This window comes from Zootoca vivipara, chromosome 2, assembly GCF_965207765.1.
Source record: "Zootoca vivipara chromosome 2, rZooViv2.hap1.1, whole genome shotgun sequence".
NCBI lineage: Eukaryota > Metazoa > Chordata > Lepidosauria > Squamata > Lacertidae > Zootoca > Zootoca vivipara.
This window is the reverse complement of record NC_142584.1, coordinates 113,234,533-113,257,084: the sequence shown is the minus strand read 5'-3', so window position 1 is coordinate 113,257,084 and position 22,552 is coordinate 113,234,533. Positions and strand designations below refer to the sequence as shown.

At 48.1% G+C, this 22,552-nt stretch overlaps 1 protein-coding gene across 1 annotated transcript in view; it reads right to left on the bottom strand.

The window, feature by feature from the left end:
• LOC132591613 (uncharacterized) overlaps positions 1 to 22,552 on the bottom strand; it is a 53,050-nt gene that overhangs the window by 25,605 nt on the left and 4,893 nt on the right. Inside the window, exon 2 of the mRNA XM_088664288.1 lies at positions 8,354 to 9,387. Within this exon, the coding sequence (XP_088520414.1) occupies positions 8,354 to 9,249 (896 nt within the window). The 5' untranslated portion in view covers positions 9,250 to 9,387. The remainder of the gene's footprint in view (positions 1 to 8,353; positions 9,388 to 22,552) is intronic.

Sequence of the window (22,552 nt, the reverse complement as noted above, 5' to 3'; positions counted from 1 at the left end):
TTTGGTAATCATTTTTCTCTCTCTCTCTCATTAAAAAGGGGCTTGGGTTAAGCTGTGAGGGGATAGGTGAGGAATGGGTGAGGTGCAGAGAAAGGGGAAATACAAGTGCTCCTGTAATTTAAAAAAAATTCTTTTTCTTTGCATTTCCAACACTGATTGATTTTGATTTATACGTTTTTTAAATAATTTATGATTACCAAATCCACCCGGGTACTGAGGCAAGGCTTGGTGGGTCTCTTTTGTCTAGAGCAGGAGGGCCGAGTTTGGGGGTGCCTGCTCTAAGCTAAGATGTTGTCACAAAAGATAGGTGGCACTACAGATACAGGTGAGCAGGTAGAGGAGAGAGACAGGGTGGGGTCTCTATCCGGGCCTCTCTCGCCTACAATAACCCTTCCATGGACTCCCTCTCTCTAGACCAGGGATGTCCAAAGTGCGTTTTGGGGGCCTAATCTCTCTGCATACTAAAAAAGGTCAACAACGTTGGTTGGCCCTCATGCATGTTCATGTCATTAAATCTGGCCCTCTTCAAAAAATGTTTGGGCACCCCTGCTCTAGACAAAAGAGACCCACCAAGCCTTGCCTGAGTTCCCGGGCGGAGCCAGGAGCGCCCCAGGGATTCCTGCCAGGGGGAACCCAGAACATGCAGAGGGTCGCGGAATTGAGGCCTCGGTTCAAGTCCCAGCCCTGCTTGGGGATGGGGGTCCTCTGCAGCCGGATTGCATGGATGGGGGCCTCTACAGATAGCGCCCAGGAAGTGAGTTGTTGTTGGGGGGTCTCTGCCCCCTTTCTCTCCCTGCTCATCGCCCCCTTCCCCGCCCTGCAGCCTACCTTTTTGTCCTCTCTGCTCCCCCTCCCTTGCTCGCTATTCTATTCCGATTTCCGCCAGGGGGAACCGAAATTGAACCACGCAGAGGGTCGCAGAATTGAGGCTCAGCCCTTCCACAGAAGGAAGGGGGAGGTGGGAGCACTCCCATACTTTCATTTTATCCCTCCCCCTCGCCCCAATTCCTGCTCCCCCTTCCCAGCTGCCCTACAGAACAGGGTCAGGAACATTACATCCTTCTCCCCCTCCTCACAATCCCAACCCCCCCAATACATTGCACCTCTTTTTCCTCCTCCTCCTCTGCAGACCTGCTCCTCTTCCGGAAATGTGGATGGAGGCCCCTCCCCTGCAAGCTTGGCCCCCTCTCCGCCTCCAAACCTCCCTGCCTCTCTAGGAAGTGGAGCTCACTGACCCTTGGGGCGCCGCCCTCCCAGACACATAAATTCTCCTCCTTCCAAACAAGCTCAGAATATCCTGTTTCTTTCCTGACAATGTCACAGGTTCGATTCCTGGAGGCGGCAGGGAAGGAGACTCCCCCCTCCCAAAAAGTTCTTCGGGGCAGGGAGGTGGCACAGCTTACATTTCCCCCTTCCTCTCTTTTAATCCTCTGCCGGTGTTACAGGAATTTTTAGAATGATGGGAGGGGGGGCTGCCCCTCCAGTACGCAGTGTGCCCCCCCCCCTTCATTCACACACACAATGTCTCCTCAAAGCCCCACATAACGTTGTTCTGTTCAGGAAGGAAATGGCTACCAAGGGGGGAGCTTGGGACATGAGCGAGGGCAACCATGACCCCTAAAGCGTGAGCCCAGGTTTTCAGCAGCCCCTCTGCATTACAACAGCCCTGCAAAGTAGACTGGATTTGTGGGGTTTGGAACAGTAACTTACAACAACCCTAAACGGTAGTCCAGTGTCGTCATTACGGCTGCCTTTTTAAAATAGGGGCTGGTGTTTGAACTTGGGCTGGATGCAGGAAGGACCTTTGTTAAGGTTGAACCAAGGCTGCTGCGGGGATAAAATAAACTTTATGCAAGGCAGTAACCTCAACTCACTGTTTCTGCTGATGGAGCACCTAGTGACTGCTAGCATGGCAGGGCTTCTGGGGCAGCCTGTGTCTTGCAAGGAGGGTCCCAGCTCCAACACCAGACACCTCCATTTGAATGCATGAGGTGGCAGAGGAGGGGAAGCCTCTTTGGATCGACCCAAACCATGGGATCCAAGTTACAAGAAAGGCAACTCCGACTAAATGTCAGGAAGAACTTTCTGGCAGATAGTTAAGAGCAATTTGACAATGGAACCGTCTCCCTCAGGAGGGGGTGGACTCTCCTTCCTTGGAGGCTTTTAAGCAGAGTTTGGAGGGCCATCTGTCTTAGATGTTTGAGTTGAGATTCCTGCATTGCAGGGGGTTAGACTAGATGACCCTTGGGTTTAGCCTCCAACTCTACAATTCTATGGCCGTTTTCTACAGATCCTTAGGTAGTCCAGCATCCTGTTCTCACAGTGACCAACCAGATGCCCCTTTTGGGAAACCTGCAAGAAGGATCTGAGCATAGGAGCAGCCATGGGTAACCATCCCCTCCATGAATCTTGTGAAGCCATGCGGATCGGGGCCCACACATTTTGACCTGATACATTTTTCTGCCTGGGGCGACAGAGAATCCTAGAATTGTAGAGCTGGAGGGACCCCCAAGGGTCATCTAGCCCACATATCCCCCTGAAATGGAAGAAGGCAGCACACACATTCACTGGTTCCAGCTTGGGGGGGGGGCTTGGTTTTATTCTAGCTCCACCAACTGATGTGATTTCAAGATTTGCAGAGGAAAAAGTTACGAAAAAAAGATTTTAAGGCTTATTGCTCACACATCATAAACTGGAAAGTGACACTTGCAACTGTATCTTATTTTTCCTTCTTTTAATAATTTCAATGTGGGGGGGGTGGAGAAATTTTTTTTGGCACTGGGTACCACCTGACCTTAAGGGACCCAGGTGGCGCTGTGGGTTAAACTACACAGCGTAGGGCTTGCTGATCAGAAGGTCGGCGGTTCGAATCCCTGCAACGGGGTGAGCTCCGGTTGCTCGGTCCCAGCTCCTGCCCATCTAGCAGTTCGTCGATACAAGTAGATAAATAGGGACCACTCCGGCGGAAAGGTAAACGGTGTTTTCGTGCGCTGCTCTGGTTCGCCAGAAGCAGCTTTGCCATGCTGGCCACTTGACCCGGAAGCAGACAAACGCTGGCTCCCTCGGCCTATAGAGCAAGATGAGCGCCGCAACCCCAGAGTCAGACACAACTGGACCTGATGGTCAGGGCCCCCTTTACCTTTACTTTTCCTTACCACCTGACCTTGCTATGCCACTGCTTAGAGCAGCCCCCCTGCCTGTGCGAAGCGGACGTGAAGGAGCTGCCTTTTGCCTCTTGCTCTTTGGGGCTCCGTCGGGGACACCTCCACCCCGCCAATTGACTGGGGGAGTTGCTGGAAGAGGAGATTTGCACATGACTTGCATTGCGGGGTCCTGGTGCGAGTTCTGCGGGGGTCTGCACCCCATAGCAGAGGCTTGAAATGGGGGCAGGAGGGGGGTTACTCCAGAGGGGCGGGGAGGGTCAAGCTGTGCGACCTTCATGCCCCGGAGAAGTCTTTTCAGGGATGGGGGTCTTTTCCGTGCCGCTGCCGGGAGGGAACCTGAAACCTTTTCAGGAAAGAAAATGAATTATAGAGCTGGTTTGGAGGGAAGGAACATTATGTTTCGGGGGTGGGGTGGGGAGCAGAGGAAAAATCCCTTTTTGCCACTGATTCCTCCCCCTGCCCCATTACTTCTGTGGATCAGAAGAGTGGGAGAAGGGCTGCGGGGGGGGGGGAGACTCAGCCTTGTGGGTGAGGGGAGCCAAATACATTTGCTGCCTGAGAGGAGCCAGAGAAGAGTGCTTCCCCCAAAGCAACTCTACTGGGACACTGAACAGTCACCTGGGGACAACTATCTTCTCCCCACCAAAGAAGAAAGACACAGCCTCTCCAGCACTGTTTTATGGATTGGGGCAACTCTGTGACTTCTGTGTTATGGAGAGAAAATGGGGTTTGGTATCTAAAGCGCTTTCCAACATCGCTGGAGTCTAGCCCTGCGGATGCTGGATTGATCAGAGAAGGCAAGACCAGGGGTAGGCAACCTAAGGCCCGTGGGCCAGATGCGGCCCAATGGCCTTCTCAATCTGGCCCACGGACAGTCCGGTAATCAGTATGTTTTTACATGAGTAGAATGTGTCCTTTTATTTAAAATGCATCTCTGGGTTATTTGTGGGGCATAGGAATCCGTTCATTTCCCACCCACCCACCCCAAAATATAGTCCGGCCCACCACATGGTCTGAGGGACAGTGGACTGGCCCACGGCTGAAAAAGGTTGCTGACCCCTAGGCAAGACCATAGCCAAGCAATGAGTAAGCAAATCAGCGGCCAGAAGGCCTGGTCATTTATTTGTTTCATCCCTTCTCAATCTCCAAAAGGAGCAAAAAAGAAAAACGTCCAGGACAAAAATTACATGAGTTTTTAAAAGTTCCCACAACGCACATTTCTCAGTGTGTCATCTAAACATTACAGGTATGTCACAGAAGAGGAGTGGTGTTGGGCAGAAATCTGTAATCCAGACATGCCCTTGTCAATCACACTTTATTTCAACATCCATCTAACACAAGGAAAATATCCCCTCCCATCATTTAGCCCGGACACTGAGCTCTAGCCTGTGTCCGATCTGATTCAGAGTGAGTTTTCCGCCACTGGCGCTCTAGCTGTCTCCGCGATTGTTTCATCACCCTCAGCTCCGGGGAGAATCAGGGGCTGTCCGGGCTCCATGCAATTGGAGAGGGCGCTTCGGAGCCAGACAGTCAATAGCCCTGGTTAACTCCATATTCCACCGGGTCACCAGGGAATCAGCTGAAAGGCCATCAACATGGGATAAAGAATCCCCTACCATTCTCTGGAAACCATTTGGATCCATTAAGTGGTGCGGGCGGACCATCCGAATTGGTCCCACCTCCCTGCAGGGGGGAAGGGTCGCGGAAAAGTTCAGTTGCACCAGGAAGTGATCTGACCATGGCATTTCTTTTGTTTCACTTTTACTTAGTGTCAGATCACCTCCGTCACCAGAGGTGAACACCAGGTCCTCTGGCCCGTGATCACTGAGATCGGGTGTCCCAGTACATCCCTCCCTTTGGAACCTGCCCCAGCCATCCTGTCGACTGAGGCCCCCTCCCAGGCAGCCCTGATCCTTTCCCCTTAAAAAGCAAAATACAAACTATACAATAACTTAACAAAATAATAAAATAGAAACAAAACAAGAAACAATTATGCTAAAATTAAACTACTCCCCACCCCAACTAAACATTTGTCTCACCCCAAACAGAAATAAAATCATAAAATCATATCATATCATTAAAAACCACCATTCAAGGTGTAGCAAATTAAGAACACTTAAAGCATTTAAAATCATTTTCGCCACTTGCTGCAAAGAGCTGCTCAGAGTATGTGTGAGTGTGGGCCCTGCCCCCTAGGCCTGATGGAGTTGTCTGGAGGAGGGAGCGGTCTTCGCATGCACTCACAAGAGCAGCAACAGCAGCAGTCCAGGTAGCTTGAGATGGTAATGTATATATTTATTGCTGTTTAGAACAAAATCTGTAAAACCTCTCACTCACCTGCACATGTATTGCTTCTGAATCTAATAAAAGAACCATTCTGCATTTAGCAAAACACACACCTGCTACTATCCTAAGGGAGTCGTGCATATCTATGGCGTGAACACATTTGGAGTACTGTGCACAGTTCAGCATTTGGGACCTTTTAGTTTGGAGAGAAGACGAGGAAGGAGCGACTGATCAGAGAGCAGGGAGAAAGAGGATAAAGAAAAGCTCCACCCCCTCATAAAACTAGAACCCATGGAATCCAATGAAGCAGGAATGGTGGAAGATTTAGGAGTGTGAAGAGTGGTCTCCCCCCTCCTCTGCATCCAGCCAGTACATGATGGCGCATTGTGGTCTGCTGTCAGAAGGAGTCCCTCGGATCATGTCCTTTTGCAAAGGTGGAGGGGAGGCTTTCCACCCTCAGGGCCCAGAGGTGGCTCCTGTCTTGGGGCAGCTGGTGGATTTGGAGGAAGTTGACCCTCAGCGCTCTCGGTTTGGGACCTGCCTGAACCTCCTTTGATTTATGTAGGCCCCTGCACGGCAAGGGGTTTTTATTTTACAGTATCCCCCCCCCCCAAATCCACAAGACACAAATAAATACCATCCTTCAAAACGTCATGAGATACACCGGGCATGGAGGGGGAGGGGGACACAAACTGAATAGATCATGGATCGGGACACCTGGGGGCAGTCACAGGGATTAGCCACAACAACGCGCCACACCCACAAACCCCACCTCCTAGGCTTTACCATCTTTCTCCAAAAATAAGACACCGTCTTATATTTATTATTCCTACAATAACCCACATTGGCTTATTTTCAGGGGATGACTTATTACACGTCCAGCCTTACCTCTTCCTTGGGGCCCTCCAGAACTGTGCCTATCACTATGTCTTATTTTTGGGGTATGGCTTATATTGCACAAATGCTTAAAAATCCTGCTATGGCTTATTTTATGGGTATGTCTTATTTTAGGAGAAACAACTGATTGTAAGCCTTTGTGAATTTAAAAAAACACACAACCACCACCATGCACTTTCTCTCCCCAGTTTAAGTCCTCAGATATTTGCAGTGGCCACCCCCCACCCCATTTACAATCCCCTACCTTCCCCTTCCCGCTTCCTGGGTTTTTTTATGGAACTGAACAACTCGGGTACTTCAGAACGCGCCTTCTGTTGCCAGGCCCTTACAGGGCCCGGGCCAGATAGATAAAGTGGCCCTGTTTTTAACCCTTTTGTTACTTTTTTCATTTTACTGATTGTGAATATGCTGACCGAGGCCCCCTTTAGATTCGGAGGCCCGCGCCAAGTGGCCCATATGACCCCCCTCCTTCTGTCTGGGCCTGTCCCGGGTTGGGATTCTTTAAGAAGTTCTCTGGATCCCAGGGCGCATCATCACCCCCGATCCTTAATCTAAATATATAGAAATGTTCACGATGCGTGCACAGGGGCCAATGTATGGAGATACAGGGGGGAGGGGGCAACAGAGGGCTCAGACAAAAGTGCATGCTGGGAAATAGAACCCAGAACCTAACAGTTCCTTATCAAAGGGTGGGGACAAGGAATGGAGATACAGGGGGGAGGGGCCAACACTCCCCAGTGGAAACAGAAGGAAGGGTATCCTACCGAAACACAGGGATGAGCTGGGGTGGAGGGAGGAGGGGCAGGATACGTCATGGATCGGGACAGGGTGGGGGGGGATCACAGGAAGAAACACAGCAACGCGTGGCCGGGTCAGCTGGTATATATATAAATGTAGAAGGTCCATGTTTGTTATAGTCCAATGTTCTTTGAAACCGGTTGCCCAATTTCACACAAATTTGGACACACTGTTCCTTGCCAATACGAGTGTTTGCAGAACCTTAGATTCATAAAATCCCACCCCTAACACACCTAAAAACGTGATTTTCTCTGTAAAAAAAGGCTAAATATTGCACCTCAAGTTGACGTCAAAGGAACAGATGGCAAATATTGCCATAATCCCACCCACTCCTCTTCCTCCTCCTCCTCCTAGGCCAAAGCCTTTACAGACTAGGCCAAATGGAGATACTGATGTAGGTCAGGACAGTGTTGGGGGATTCACAGGGATGAGCCGGGGGGGGGGAGGAACAGAATAGGTCATGGATCGGGACGGGGTGGGGCAGTCATAGCAATTAGCCACTGCAAGGTGTGGCAGGGCCAGCTAGTACATCTGTAAATCAAAGGTAAAGGTGAGGGTTTCAAGATTAACTTGGGCATATAGTACAGGTAGGTGCTTTCAATCTTTCTGTGTCATGATTGCATTATTGCAATTATAATAGTGGGAGCTATGCTGCTGTTCCTATAATATTAATCTAACTAACTCTGCTTCCAAAGCAACACCACCAATCTCAGCTCCACTTTGTGCAACTCTCCATTCCCAGATACAAACATTTCCAACTCCCTCCCACCAAACACCAAAACCAGCTCACTCCTCATTCAGCAGCAACACTCCAGATTTACACACTCCCCCTCCCTATCTAAAAATATATTAAATATTATATTATGCTTACTATTGTGAAATGTTACCTTCATTACTTTAAATACATGTCTAAACAACGTCACATATAAACTACAAAAGTTCATATATGCTGCATGCATTTAAGATTGATTTCCTGTTACTGATTTGAAGGAAAGAGTAAATTCAGAGAGAAAAATGTTCTGCACTCTAAATGGTTCCACCCCATGGAATTCGGTAGATGTTTTGGAAAAGCATTCCGTACTAACTACTTCCCTAGCACTTAAATGGTTTCTTCCCCTATATGAGTTTGTTGGTGTTTTGTAAGAAGTCCACTCCAACTGAAGCACATTCCGCACTCCATGCATTTAAATGGTTTCTCTCCTCTGTGTGTCCGTTGATGGATTCTAAGATTTCCACTCTGACTGAAGCTCTTTCCACACTCCATACATTTAAATGGTTTCTCCCCCGTGTGAGTCTGTAGCTGAATTCTAAGGTTTCCACTGCGACTGAAACTCTTTGCACATTCCATGCATTTAAATGGTTTCTCTCCCGTGTGTGTCCGTTGATGAATTCTAAGGCCTCCACTGTGACTGAAGCTCCTTCCACATTCCATGCATTCAAATGGTTTCTCTCCTGTGTGAGTCCGTTGATGAATTCTAAGGTGTCCATTACGACTGAAGCTCTTTCTACACTCCATGCATTTAAATGGTTTATCCCCTGTGTGAGTCCGTTGATGAATTCTAAGGTTTCCACTGTGACTGAAGCTGTTTCCACACTCCAAGCATTTAAATGGTTTCTCTCCTGTGTGTGTCCGTTGATGAATTCTAAGGCTTCCACTCTGACTTAAGCACGTTCCACACTCCATGCAGGTAAATAGTTTCTCTCCTGTGTGAGTCTGTTGATGAATTCTAAGGTTTCCACTGCGACTGAAGCTCTTTCCACATTCCATGCATTTAAATGGTTTCTCCCCCGTGTGAGTCTGTTGATGACTTCTAAGGAGTCTACTCTGACTGAAGCATGTTTCACACTCCATGCATTTAAATGGTTTCTCTCCTGTGTGAGTCCGTTGATGACTTCTAAGGCCTCCACTGTGACTGAAGCTCTTTCCACAATCCATGCATTCAAATGGTTTCTCCCCCGTGTGAGTCCGTTGATGACTTCTAAGGAGTCCACTCTGACTGCAGCTGTTTCCACACTCCATGCATTTAAATGGTTTCTCTCCTGTGTGAGTTCGTTGATGTTTTCTAAGGTCTCCACTCTGACTGAAGTTCTTTCCACACTCCATACTTTCAAATTGTTTATCCTCTCCTCTTCCCACACTCCATGTATTTAAATGGTTTTTTCGTTATTCGCATTGGATTTGGCCCACCAGAATTTTGACTGCCTTCTCCATTGTCTTCTTTTGACGGGCGGGTGGGGAATCCTATTTGTTTTATAGGAAGAGAACAAAGGAATATTACACACATCAATTAGCACCTTCTCTTATTTTAACATATTTTAACCTCGGTCTAAGTACACAATTGGTTCTGGAAGTCTGTACTTAAGCTGAAGAGCACTTAAGCTGAAGCGCACTTAACCTGAAGCGAACTTTCCCATGGAAAGTAATGGAATGTGGATTAATCTGTTCCAGACAGGTCCGCTGAGTACTTAAACTGAAAGTATTCAAACCGAAGTGTACTTAAACCGAGATATGACTGTATTATCTCCTGTCCTCCATATGTTACAATTTTTTAGGAAAGGCAAATGAAATAATGTCAAATAATTGCAATGCATCATCAGCCTTTCCTAACCCTCAATCAACGTTAATGAAGCAGCATTATCTTACAATAGTATTAGGGTCTAGATAAAAAATAAAATAGAAAAATTCCTTCCAGTAGCTCCTTAAGAGACCATCTAAGATTGTCACTGGTATGAGCTTTTGTGTGCATGCACACTTCTTCAGATACACTGAAACAGAAGTCACCAGACCCTTATATATAGTGGGAGCGTGGCAAGGGTATTACTCAAAAGGGTGGTGGGAATAGGTGATTGGCTGATAGGTGTGGTAAACCTGTTGACGACCCCAGATAGGTCTAGATACCATAATCCCTGGGAAATTTCTCAAGAACCCTTAAGATCCAGTTACAGGTAGGTAGCCGTGTTGGTCTGGATCGAAGTAAAATAAAAAAATTCCTTCAGTAGCACCTTAAAGACCAACTAAGTTTTTATTTTGGTATGAGCTTTCGTGTGCATGCACACTTCTTCAGATACAGTGAAATGGAAGTTTCCAGGCACTTATGTAGAGAAGGGGTGGGGAGGGGTGGGGATGGGGAGGGGGGATCACTCAGAAGGGTGGTGGAAATGGGTGATTGACTGACTGATAGCTGTTGATGACCGCAAACGACTGCAAATGGTTTTGCATGAAAAAGCAAGGGTTGGGATGGCTGAAGATCGCTTATCATGTATAATGAGATAAGAACCCGATATCTCTGTTCAAACCAGGTCCCTCCATGGTTTTGAGCTTGGTGATAAGTTGCAATTCAGCAACTTCTCTTTCCAGTCTATTTCTGAAATTCTTTTGTAGTAAGACAGCTACTTTGAGATCTTAAGATCCTTAAGATCCAGTTCAACCAACTCCCAAATAACACTGAGCCCTAGAGCAGTCTTTCTTGACCTTGGGTCCCCAGATGTTGTGGGACTACAATTCCCATCATTCCTAGCCATCAGGGCCAGTGGTCAGTGTTCATGGAAGTTGTGGTACAAGAACATCTGGGGATCCAAGGTTGAGAAATGCTGCCCTAGAGGAACCTTCTATGCTGAGGTGAGGCATCTCTGACCCTCCAGATGTGGTTGGACACAAAGTACCACCTGCCAAAGCAAGGGTGGCCCATGGCCAGGGATGATGGGAGTCTTATCTAGTGGGACACACTCTCCCCTTCTTCCCCCTCTTCTGAAAATGCTGAATAGCTGTATTTCATTTCCTCCTTCCTCCATGATCTCCAACATCTTCCTGATATAGTCCAACTGCACACATTCCCAAATCACCCTGCACCATTGACTTCCCGAGGCTGCTGTATTGTGTCTTGGACACTGGCAATGGAACCACACCTTCCACTGGATGAGAGGATAGAGGGTTAAATCAGGACAAGCCAAATGACACTCCCTCCTTGCCCTTCTCTGCATCTGCTGCCTCCTGCCTAACGGTGGAGCAGGCCCTGAGAACAGCCTTCTCTGTGCCCCCCGAAGTATAGGAAACAGGACAAAGAAGACCTTGGAGTGTCACCGTGGAACATAACAACAACAACAACAACTGTTGTAACAACAACAACTGTTGTGAGTCCCTTTGGGCTGTCCTGGGCAAGGGAAAGTGACTAACAGATTCAATAAATAAATAAAAATAACAATTGCAATAATGATTACACAGGCTTGGGGGAACCCCACTCATTTCCATAGCAATCTTCCCAATAGCTTAAATCCCACAGATGTGAGAACTGATATAGTGGGAATAATGGAAACCTGGTGGAATGGAGAGGAGTGGGGAACAGTTATCTCTGGGTAGGAACCCTTTTGATGTTTCTTCACAGAAACACAGGCATGTGGGTGAGACTGTAATTGCCAAGACAAAAGCCTCAAAGGGTGGAAATAATAGAGTGGGCACCCTCCCTTTCCTCTTTCCCCCAATGGTTAGACTTGCTATAACACCCCCAGGTCCATGGGGTCACGAAGAGTCGGACACGACTAAACGACTAAACAACAACACCCCCAGCACCCCAGGCAGCAGCTGATCTGGGACTTATGGCAGGGGAAGGACTGAGCTTCAAGGGAAGAGAGGGTGGGTGGATCAGGGCAGACTTGAAGTCATGTCAGATTCCTGGGCAGGAAGGAGAAATCAACGCAGGCAGACCCCAAGTCTCTCTTTCTCCAAGATGGCTTCGATTCCTCCCCCAGGGATACTTCACACTTCCTCCCTCAGCCCCCCAACTTCCTCTGCCCTCCCGCCAAATCTCTCCCAATCAGTGGACTTGTGGCAGGTAGGGGGGAGAGGAGGGAGACAGGGTGAGGTCTCTATCCAGGCCTCTCTCGCCTCCAATAACCCTTCCATGGACTCCCTCTCTCTAGACCAGGGATAAAATCATAAAAAAGGTCAACAACTTTGGTTGGCCCTCATGCATGTTCATGTCATTAAATCTGGTCCTCTTCGAAAAAAGCTTGGGCACCCCATCTCTAGACCAGGCATCCCCAAACTGCGGCCCTCCAGATGTTTTGGCCTACAACTCCCATGATCCTTAGCTAACAGAACCAGTGGTCGGGGAAGATGGGAATTGTAGTCCAAAACATCTGGAGGGCCGAAGTTTGGGGATGCCTGCTCTAGACAAAGGAGACCCACCAAGCCTTGCCTGAGTTCCCGGGCGGAGCCAGGAGCGCCCCAGGGATTCCTGCCAGGGGGAACCCAGAACATGCAGAGGGTCGCGGAATTGAGGCCTAGGTTCAAGTCCCAGCCCTTGGTGGCCCTCCCATTTCTATTCCCTCAAAGGCCGGGAGGGGCGCAGCAAAGGAGATCTTGCAATGCAAACTCTGCCGGTGCTCCCTCTGCAGAAAGGCTCCCCCCTGTACCCCCACCCCGCTGCATTACACATAGTAAAAGGCAGGAAGGATGATTTCTTTTGGGGTGTGTGGCTTGCAATGCGAACCCTGAGAATGGAGGGTCCCCGATCGGCAGCCGGATCGAGGCCTCTATAGATAGAGCCCAAGAACTGAGTTGTTGTTGGGGGTCTCTGCCCCCTTTCTCTCCCCGCTCATCGCTCCCTTCCCCGCCCTGCAGCTCTACCTCTTTGTCCTCTCTGCTCCCCCTCCCTTGCTCCCTATTCTATTCCGATTTCCTTTCCCGCCGCAATATAAAGGGCTGGGGGCTCTCCAAGGACGCGCCCCCTCTGGGGGAGAGACTTATTTATCCCAGCAGTGCCTAAATCAGCCGCTCCCCCGCTCGATTGATCCGCAGAAAGAAGGGGGAGGGGGGAACACTCCCCTACTTTGCTTTCATCCTCCCCCCCCCGCCCAAAAGCCTGCCCTTCCTTCCCAACTGCCCTGTTTGCTGATTCAGGGGGAGGAAAAGCACGCCCTCCCCATCTCCACAACCCCAAATCTCCCCCACCCCAACCCCAAGATGTTCTGTACCTTTTTTCCTCCTCCTCCGCAAACCGGCTCCTCTTCTGGAAATGTGGATGGAGGCCCCTCCCCCTCCAACCTTGGCTCCCCCCCTCCAAACCTTCCTGCCTCTCTAGGAAGCGGAGCTCACTGACCCATGGGGAGGAATGAGTGGTCCCTCCCTCTCAGAACACACAAATTCTCCTTCCAAACAAGATCTGTTATCCTGTTTTTTTCATGAGAAGGTCTCAGGTTCGATCCCCGTTCGATCTCCATTGCAGGGAGAGGGGGGTGGGATGGGGATCCGGTCGTTTTTACACCCATTTCCCAACGTGGGGGAGGCAGGGCCGTGGCGTAGGGTGTCCTTGTTACAACAGCCCTGCAAAGTAGACCGGAGTTATGCGCGTTTGGGGCTTGGAACTTACGAGCACCAAGGAGGAGGCATTCCTGACACAGCCAGGCCAGAGGACGATGGTCTGGCAAGTCAAAGAGGAGAACATGGGCGTAGCCAGGATCAAATCTAGGGGGGGGGGCAAGCTATGGTCGTCCAGGTTGTGACATTTTAGCACGGAAAAGGCAAAATGAAACCAAAATTTTATTATATATAATTGCGTGCCGAGCAGGGGGGAGAAAAATCAATTATTTCTTAAAAAACGGATTTTTTTATTTAAATCAAATTTTTTAAATAAAATGCTTTTTGAGGAAAATATATTACCATCCAAAGGTTGTTCCATCATGAAATAAAGATTAGTTTTTTAATCATGTAGAATAAGGTTGTATATGTTTAATTTTTTTGGGTAAATAAATTCCATTAATCCATTCACAATGTCATGCTCTTCCAGAGGTTTTTGTAAGATCATTGGGCAGTTTCACTGCCTACAAGATATTATGACAGATGCTTGGTTTACTTTTGCAGTTCTCAAAACTGAATTTGACTCAACAGAGATCACATGCCCCTTCTTCACAGCAAAAATGTTATGAACAGAGTTGAGAAAAAGACCTTAATCCTATTGTTCTACAAACCTAGAAATACAGAAACAACAACCCCTTCAGTGATAAGTTTCAAGAAGTCCAGTGAATAGAATAGAAACAATATTTTTCTGATTGTTTGGAGTGGACAGTATTTAAGTTTTTCATGTGTAGGCTGGGCTGACAGTCTAAGTTTCTTAAAATATATATATTGTTTTTGTTTAGCCAAATTGGTTAACAAACATGGATGTTTGTTTCAGCAAATAACATATGCTGTAATGTTGCTGTTTCAGTTCAATAAATCTATTTATATTGTTATTATTAAGGTAATGATTATTTTTCCTGTATGGAAAGTTACCTGTAATGTTGGATTACCAGGGGGCCTGGCCATTCTTTTGAAATGATAAATACTTAATTCCTGAGCCAGAACACAGACTCACACCCAATTCATATCTTAAATGTGCCCTGAAATGTGCCCTTAAGGCAGGATCTGTGAGCAGAGAGACAAAGGGGAGGTATTTCCCCCCCATTGCCTCCCTCCTCATAGAGAAACATTTGGTCAGTTTTGGAGTCAAAATGGTTTTCAGGCCTGTCCTCCTGCTGAGGGGGTGGGGGAGAAAGAGAGAAAGAGAGAAAGGTGAGAAAGAGAAAGGTGGACTTCCATGCAAATCAAGCCCCAAGATTTCCTGCAACGATCAACCATCAAATAAATTGCCACCCTATTTGTTATATAATTATTACTTTACTTCAAATCAGGCACCAAACCCTGTCCACAAATGAACTGAAATAACAAGCCTCTACCACGGATATAAATTTAAATTGCTAACCAACAAAGATTAAATTACCTTAATCTACTAACAAATCAAATATAATTCACCTCTGCTCGCCAGTGTACTAATGTTTTTTTGCTCTGAGTAACAGGAGCCAAGCTCAGGTCTAAAGGGGTGTGTGTGACCAAATTCAGAAAAAAGAACACTACCGGGCCAAATAGGCAATATATTATTGGCATAAAAAGGGCATAAAAATAGGCAATATATTATTTGAATACAAAGGAATCCTAAGAAGTATTATGACTATGATCAAAAGGAAAATGAGCATCCCTTATCAAAAGTAGAACTTCCATCTGCAGCAACTGTCTATCTGAAGTCAGGTTTTGAATTGGATTTATTTGGTCACAGGTCCAGGATCAAGTTTTCCCAAGTTTTTTATTTATTAATATTATTAACAGTATCAACTATTTATCTATCAACTTCAAATCCAGACTGGAAAACAGTTTATTTATTTTAAACCCCCGTAGGCCGCTAGAAAGAGTTCAACAGGTAAAACTTCCCACACATGGTGCACATGTGGCACCAACAAAATGGTGGCTATCATTGCCCTGCACCCACATGGATTGCTGCCCCTTCCCTTTTCCTCGCAGCCCAGCCCTGCGCGCACTTGCGGAGGGAGGATCCGACCCGAAACAGACCCAGTTTGGCACACACACCCCAGGGCATAAAAATAGGCAATATATTATTTGAATACAAAGGAATCCTAAGAAGTATTATGACTATGTTCAAAAGGAAAATGAGCATCCCTTATCGCACGGGTGTCAAACACAAGGCCCGGGGGCCTAATCCGGCCCGCCAGACCTCATCATGTGGCCCGCGTAGCCGCTGCCGACAGTAGCCGCTGACAGTAGTTCTGGAGCCTGCGATTGGCCGAGGGTCAAAACTGGGGGCGGGGCTGCAGGCGGAGGCCGGGGCGCTGGAGCCGCGCTGATGGCCTTGGCCAGGGAATTTCAATTTAGAATGAGGCTGAGGGAGGCGGTGGCACAGCGGCCAGACGGGGAAGTGAGATGCAGGAGGAGGAGGAGGAGGAAGCCCGCCGAGGAGGTAGGAAAGCCCTACAGGCGCCGCCGGCAAAGTTGGTGCCGGGACGGAGCAACGCTGGATTTTTTTTTGGCGGGCTTTGCTGTTGTCTCCGAGAGCGAGTGAGGCGGCACTGGGGAGCCGCCGCCCGCCGCTTCCCTTCCTCTCCTCGGCTGCATCCGGGAGGTGGGCGAGCAAGCGGGCGAAAGGGACGCGGAGTGAGCCTGAGGGGGAAGTAGGCGAAGCGCAGCAGCCGCTCTCTTGATGGAGCCGGGTTTCTCTTCCCTCTTCCCCCGTTTTCACCTCATAGACACTCGGGAGGGTGCCTGGCTTTTGCTCTGCCCCCCACCCCCGAGCCGCCCTTTGGCTTCTCAGTTCTGGCGGAGCTGCTCCCCAGGGGGCAGCCGGGAGGGAGGCGACGACGACGGCACGGGTTCCTGCTCTTCCCGCTCTGCCGCCGCCTCCTCTCAGCCCCTCGTGATGTAGGGCTCCAGATGGAGTCGCCTCGCGGTTTGAGTAGGTGGGAGGGGAATTTTTTTTGGGGGGGGGGAGGTTTTCAAGCCTCCTCTGCCTGCAGTCCTGGTAGGGAGAGGCGGCGGCGAAGACGACAACAGCGAGGGTGGGGGGGAAGAGCAGCTCTGAGGCGAAGATGCACGTCCGCTGGGGCTGCCGCCGCCTTCTTCCTCGGGAAATCCGCTGCCCTCCCTCAGCATGAGGGGAAGGGACTCTGGCGCTGAGGAGGGAGGATGCAAAAGCAAAGCAGGGAGTTGGCACTGCACCGCATGTTCCTGCCCCTCTCCAAAGCATGGGGTGAGTTGCAGCGTGTGGCATGCTGCCTAGCGGGGTTTGGGTGTGCGCAGGGCGGGAGAGGGAAGCCCTCTTTCCATCTGCAGGTTTTTAATCCCAGCACTGGCTTTCTCCTTCCTGCCGAAGGTTTAGTTGAGCCCCCCCCCCCCGGAAGCCGCCGATCCCCACCTTTTGTTCAAATTTCCCTCGTTTACATCCCCTCCCACACACACGCCACGACGCAGGAATGTGATCCGTGTGGGGGTGGGAATGAGCTTACATTATTACAAAAAACAGTAATAATTGAATGCCGTGACAATAATTTATGATAATAAAGAGTGGACACATAGTCCTACAGACACAACCGGCCCTTTGAGGGTGACCAAACTGCTGATGCGGCCCCCGATGAATTTGAGTTTGACACCTCTGCCTTATCAAAAGTAGGACTTCCATCTGCAACAATTGTCTATCTGAAGTCAGGTTTTGAATTGGATTTATTTGGTCACAGGTCCAGGATCATGTCTCTAACCTTGCTCTCCTGCAAAGAGCTCAAGGTGGGCAAAATTGCCCCCTCACCCTCAATTCCCACTCTCAACAACCCTGCAAGGAAGGCCAGTCTGAGAGGAGGGGGTGTCCAAAGGCTGACCACTGAACTTCATGTCTGAGTGGGGCTTCAAACCCAGGTCTCCTCTAAGTTCTAACCACAACACAGGACCGTTTACAGGTTGGGGGGGAGAGACACACGGAAACCCTCTTGCAAGGCAACCCTGTCTTCCAGGGCTAGCAGCAGCGGGCGGCAGAGCCCCCCCCCCCAGCACACATGCTCAACTCACCTGGTGGAGGCAGGGTACAGCCAGGCAGAGGGCACGATCTCCTGTGCGGGTCTGGAGGACTGGAGGCAAGGGTCTAGAGCAGTGATGGGCAACCTTTTGAGCTTGGTGTGTCAAATTTTGCCAAAAAACCGAGCATAACTCAGGTCGTGTGTCACTTTGAGAAAAAAAAACATAATTTCGCGAAATTTATAGTTTAAATAACAAAAATGTATAATTACACTGAGCGAGAAAAAAATATTAAAATAAGGCAAAACCCAGAGGTCTTTCCCAGTGGGACTCTGGGCTCAGGCCTTCCTCGTGGCCCTCTTCAGCCCACCTATCCCCTCACTCCCACTCCTTGAGAGGAGGTTTAAAATGCATTGGGGTTGACCCCCTCTTTCCCTTGCAGTTTGTTTTTTTTTTGTGCCCACTGCGGTCTCCTGCTTCAGTCTCTCAGATTTTTAACAGCTTACCAACTTTGTTCCACCCAGCCTTCTACCGCAGTATTTTAATTATTATTATTTTTAAAAAGATAAGGGGGTGGGGAGGGGGAGGGAAAAGGCTCTCCTCTCAAAAACAGTCAGACAAGCAGGTTTCAATTTAATGGCAGGCCAACCAGCAGTCAAACAACAGTGACAAATGTGGGGGTGGGGAGGTGAGAAGTGGGGTAGGTGAGGATGATAAGGAGGAGATGAGTAAATGAGGGGATTTGGTGTATAAAATGAGGGGTTTTGGTGTATAAAATGAATGTATTAAAAGTATGTATTAAAAGTATGTATTAAAAGTGGGAGATGGGTGGGAGACACGTATATTTACTATTGTACTGTAAAATTGTCCTGTGAAAGAGTTCTAGAAAAAAAATAGCCAGCCCACTGGCCAATTCTCCTTTAAACCAAATGCAGAACGTCAAACTAATAAGTATATAAGTTAAAGCAAAATTAAATTTGAAAACTCAGCAATGTTGTCAAATATAACACAAGCCACTCAGGTCAAGGATAAAGCAACTTGCAAAAAGCAATTATTGCAAGCACGGGAACTAAAATAAATTGAGGAACTCAGCAGTACCAAATGAGAAGCAAAAGAGAAGCATTACTGTTGCTATGATACAATGTGGCCGGCTGATAAGGTTAAGTATCCAGCAGAGTTACACAATGCAGCCTTAAGTACCCAGCAGAAAAAAAAAACAATTACTGTTCCCAGCCAAGAACTACCGGTATGTACCAGGTAACCAAGGAGTAATTAAGATGCCTGGAAGGGGCTGCACTGTTGCTTAAAAGTTTTAGGAATCAAAAAAATAAAGGAGGCTGAGTATTCCTCTCAATAACATCAACACACACACCCCAGCAATGACCCAAAGGAGAGGGCAGCTGCTTGCAAGAAATTCCCCCAGTTAGGGAATCCTCCAGTCCAGACTCAAGCACCAAAACAATTGGCAAAGCAGGGGAATCCCCACTAAACGGGAAATTAGCGGACTTAGGGAGGGGGGGCAGTCGAATTGAAAGGGGGGAAATAAAAGAGGCGGAGAGGCAGCAATCAGCAGCACAGAGAAATTAATGCAAGCCCAAAAGACCTTCACAGAAAGCATGAACAGTCAAACAGCCCCTTCCCTCACGCTCAGCTATGCTCGCCTGGTCTTCTCCCCCCAGCCACACACACCAGCACACAATACTCCACGGAGATAAGGCAAAGACTGCAGAGCGAAAATAATAATTACACCCCACACACACACACACTGAGCTACTCTCACATTGCCAATACTTACCCAGGAGAGAAGCAGGAAGGTAATGAGGCTCAGCAGAGGCTGCAGAAAAATCCCTCCGAAGGCAGGTAACGATGGAAATCCGATGTGGTGCAGCAGCAGAAAAAGGGTTTGAATGCTGCCGCGCCGGCCAAAATGTAGTAAAACCCCGCCCCCCAGCTGGCCCTATAGGCCAGCCAAGAGCCTCTGCAGGGCAGCAGGGATAGGCTGCAGCAGGGGGCCGAAACACGCCCCCTGCTTACCGCGAGTAGAGGCACAAGCAAAGCATTTTCCCCAGCCTCTCCGCTCGCTAAAGGGATCCGGCCACGCCCCCGGCCATGCCCCCAGCCACCCGATTGGCTAGCTGGCGATGACGTGCTGGCCGGGATTCCCAGGGGGCGTGGCCAAAGGCCACACACACCCCAAGGGGAGGGGGCAGTCCTCTGCTCTTTTCCTTGCCAGAGACGGAGGGGGGGGGAAAGACAGAGAGAGGAGAAAAGCGCGCAAGCCTTTTTCTCTCTTCTTTTTTGGGGTGTAGGCTCTAGGTACCCCCTCTAGGAACGCTTGTGCTCTAGGAGAGGGCAATTGCCCCCCCTGCCCCCCCTGGCTACGCCCCTGGAGAACTGCAGCATGGTGTGTGGGCTCTCTGGGTAAGGAATAGCATTTCGGAGGAGGGAATCTATGGTCTAAGGTTACCAGATGGGACACCTGGGACATTTGCTTGGTTCTGACCATAGTTGGCAGAAGTTGTAAAGTAGCTTTTTACACAAACAAACACCTAGTACGTTGTGATACTGTTTTCATTCATAGGCTTCCTTGATATTTTTTGAATTGGGAAAAAAATCTGCTGCTCTAAATCCATAGGAGTTCTGATTTAGTCTCCTCGACTTGGTTCCGTGAATAAAACTCCTAAAAGTCTGCTTGCTAATGGGGTTGAAGGATAGAGTGGGAGGAAAGTCTATCTCTGTGTTGCACCAGCTGCAGTTGAAAACAAAATGGATTGTATTGATATATATATATATATTAAAGAAGAAAGACCCCAGCCCAAGTTAATTTGTTAAGTCCCAAAATGTTCTAGACTCCATTATGAAGTATCTTAACTTGATGGTTCCCAACCAAGGCCAGGGACACATCACAAGGGCAGTCACAGACCCACAATTACAACCACAGTGACTCACATTGTATTGTACAGATGTGGAAATGTGAACTCCACAAATGGGAGGAATAGGACACCACTCTCTTTCTGCATACTTGGAAAAGAAAATAAGGAGACCCTTGTTGGATCAGGCCAAAGGTCCATTTAGTCCCAGATGGTGGAAGATTCCAGACTGTCAAAAGATAGTAAAACTATGGAACTCTCCCACATAAGAGGCAGGGAAGGCCACCAGCTTGGCTGGTTTAGAAGAAGACTAGACACATTCAGGAATGGCTACTTAGGGCCTCCACTGTAGGAGGCAACAGGTGCCTTTGAGTTCCAGTTGTGGGGAATCCCGGGGGGGGGGTTGTTCTCATGTCCTCTTGGGGGCTTCTCTATGGGGCATCTGAGTGGCCACTGGGACAAGAAGAACCTGGACTAGATGGACCTCTGGATTTGCATTGCCTTGTCATGAAGACCAATTAAAATAAGAGGATACAATTTTTGTTTAACTCTTATGATGCTATCTTGGTTTTGTGGTTGTAACATTGTATCATTCAGCTGCATGTTCCTCCCTGGGGCTCTAAATGAGGTCTTGTTATGAGTGTGACTGTGAATATATGAACTTGTTGGACTCCTAATTAATAGCTTTTGACCTAACATAGGGATTAGTTGGGATTTCAGAAAGTTAAACGAATGTAGTATAAGGAAGGTCGTGGGCATTACTTAAAAAATGCAGAAGAGCTGAAGCTCAGGGGAACAGCGTCTGCTTTGCATGGAAAAGCTTCCAGGTTCCATCACTTGCATCTCCCATTTTGGACTGGGAAAGGTGCTGATCTGAAATCCAGGAGAGCCACAGCCACTCGGTGTAGACACTGCAGAGCATGATGTCCCTGCATCCAAAGCACCAATGCAGCTTGGTTAAACACACACACACACACACAAACAAGCCAGTGCATGGCATCTCCAAGATTGACTTTCTGTTTCCACAGTTCAGGGAGGCTGGAGGAATGTTGCTCTCTCACAGATGAGTCCATTCTTGGGCCAGAGAGCAGAAAGAGGATTTGAAAATGTTATTATCTTGGGTTGGCAATTTAGGGAATTGCTAGAGATAGGGGGGCAGCGGGGGGGGAGGAATTTTGGGTCATAAAGCATGTTAGACTGGGAGTGAGCATCAGCTGCAGCCCGGTTATTAATAGCGGCCAGGTGGAAGGGGGACACGCTCCCAACACTCCAAGAGTGGCAAAGTAAATTGTCAGATATGGTAGAGCTGGCTCAGTTAACAGATAACTTAAGGGGAGTTACGAAACAGATGTTTGCTAAAAAAAAATGGGACGTGCTTAGGAGATATCTGCAAGAGAGAAATGGACATATTGTAATTTCCATGGCAGCCTTAGAATGACTAGCTTATAAAGTAATATTAGAATCTATAAGAATTGTCGGTATGATCGGATTTATTGATGTACAAAAGAGATTATAAGAAGACGAAGAGAAAAGTATGTACTTTGCAAAAAAAAGAAGAGTTGCGCTATGGGAGGTGACGGGAAGTCAGCAACAACAATAAACAAATTTGTTGCCTTTTGTTCGATGATAACTTTTATTTTTGTGAGATAGCAGTGGATTTATGTATTTCAGTTTGAAATATTTGTTCTGTTTGTTTTGTTGTAAAAATCAATAATAATAATAATAATAATAATAGAAACATTCCTTAATGGCTCTTGGTAATTTTTTCCCCGTATCTCAGCTCATAGTGTCATTTTCAAATTCCCTTAAATTCTGTCCCAAAAATGGATCTTGTTCTCTCATTTCTGAGAGAACAATATTCCATGATGGATCTTCTTTAAAAACTTTCACATTGTCCTCAACATATAAGTGTTTCAGTCTGCTCTAGGGAGTCTGTTGTATTTGTCACAGTGGAGTAGACCAGATATTGCTTTTGCAATCAATTTGCTTAGTAGAGAGGCTTCGAAGCCTAGTGTGCATGCCTGGAATGGCATTAAGAGAGTGCTGAGGTATTTGCAGGATACCAAGGAGTTCTGTTTGGAGTTGTCAGCACAAGGTGAGCCACAACTCACGTGTTTTGCAGATGCGGATTGGGCCAATCAGGAGGACTGGAAGTCAGTGTCTGGTTTGGTAGTAAGGTTTGGAAATTCTCTGATTGGTTGGCGTTCGCG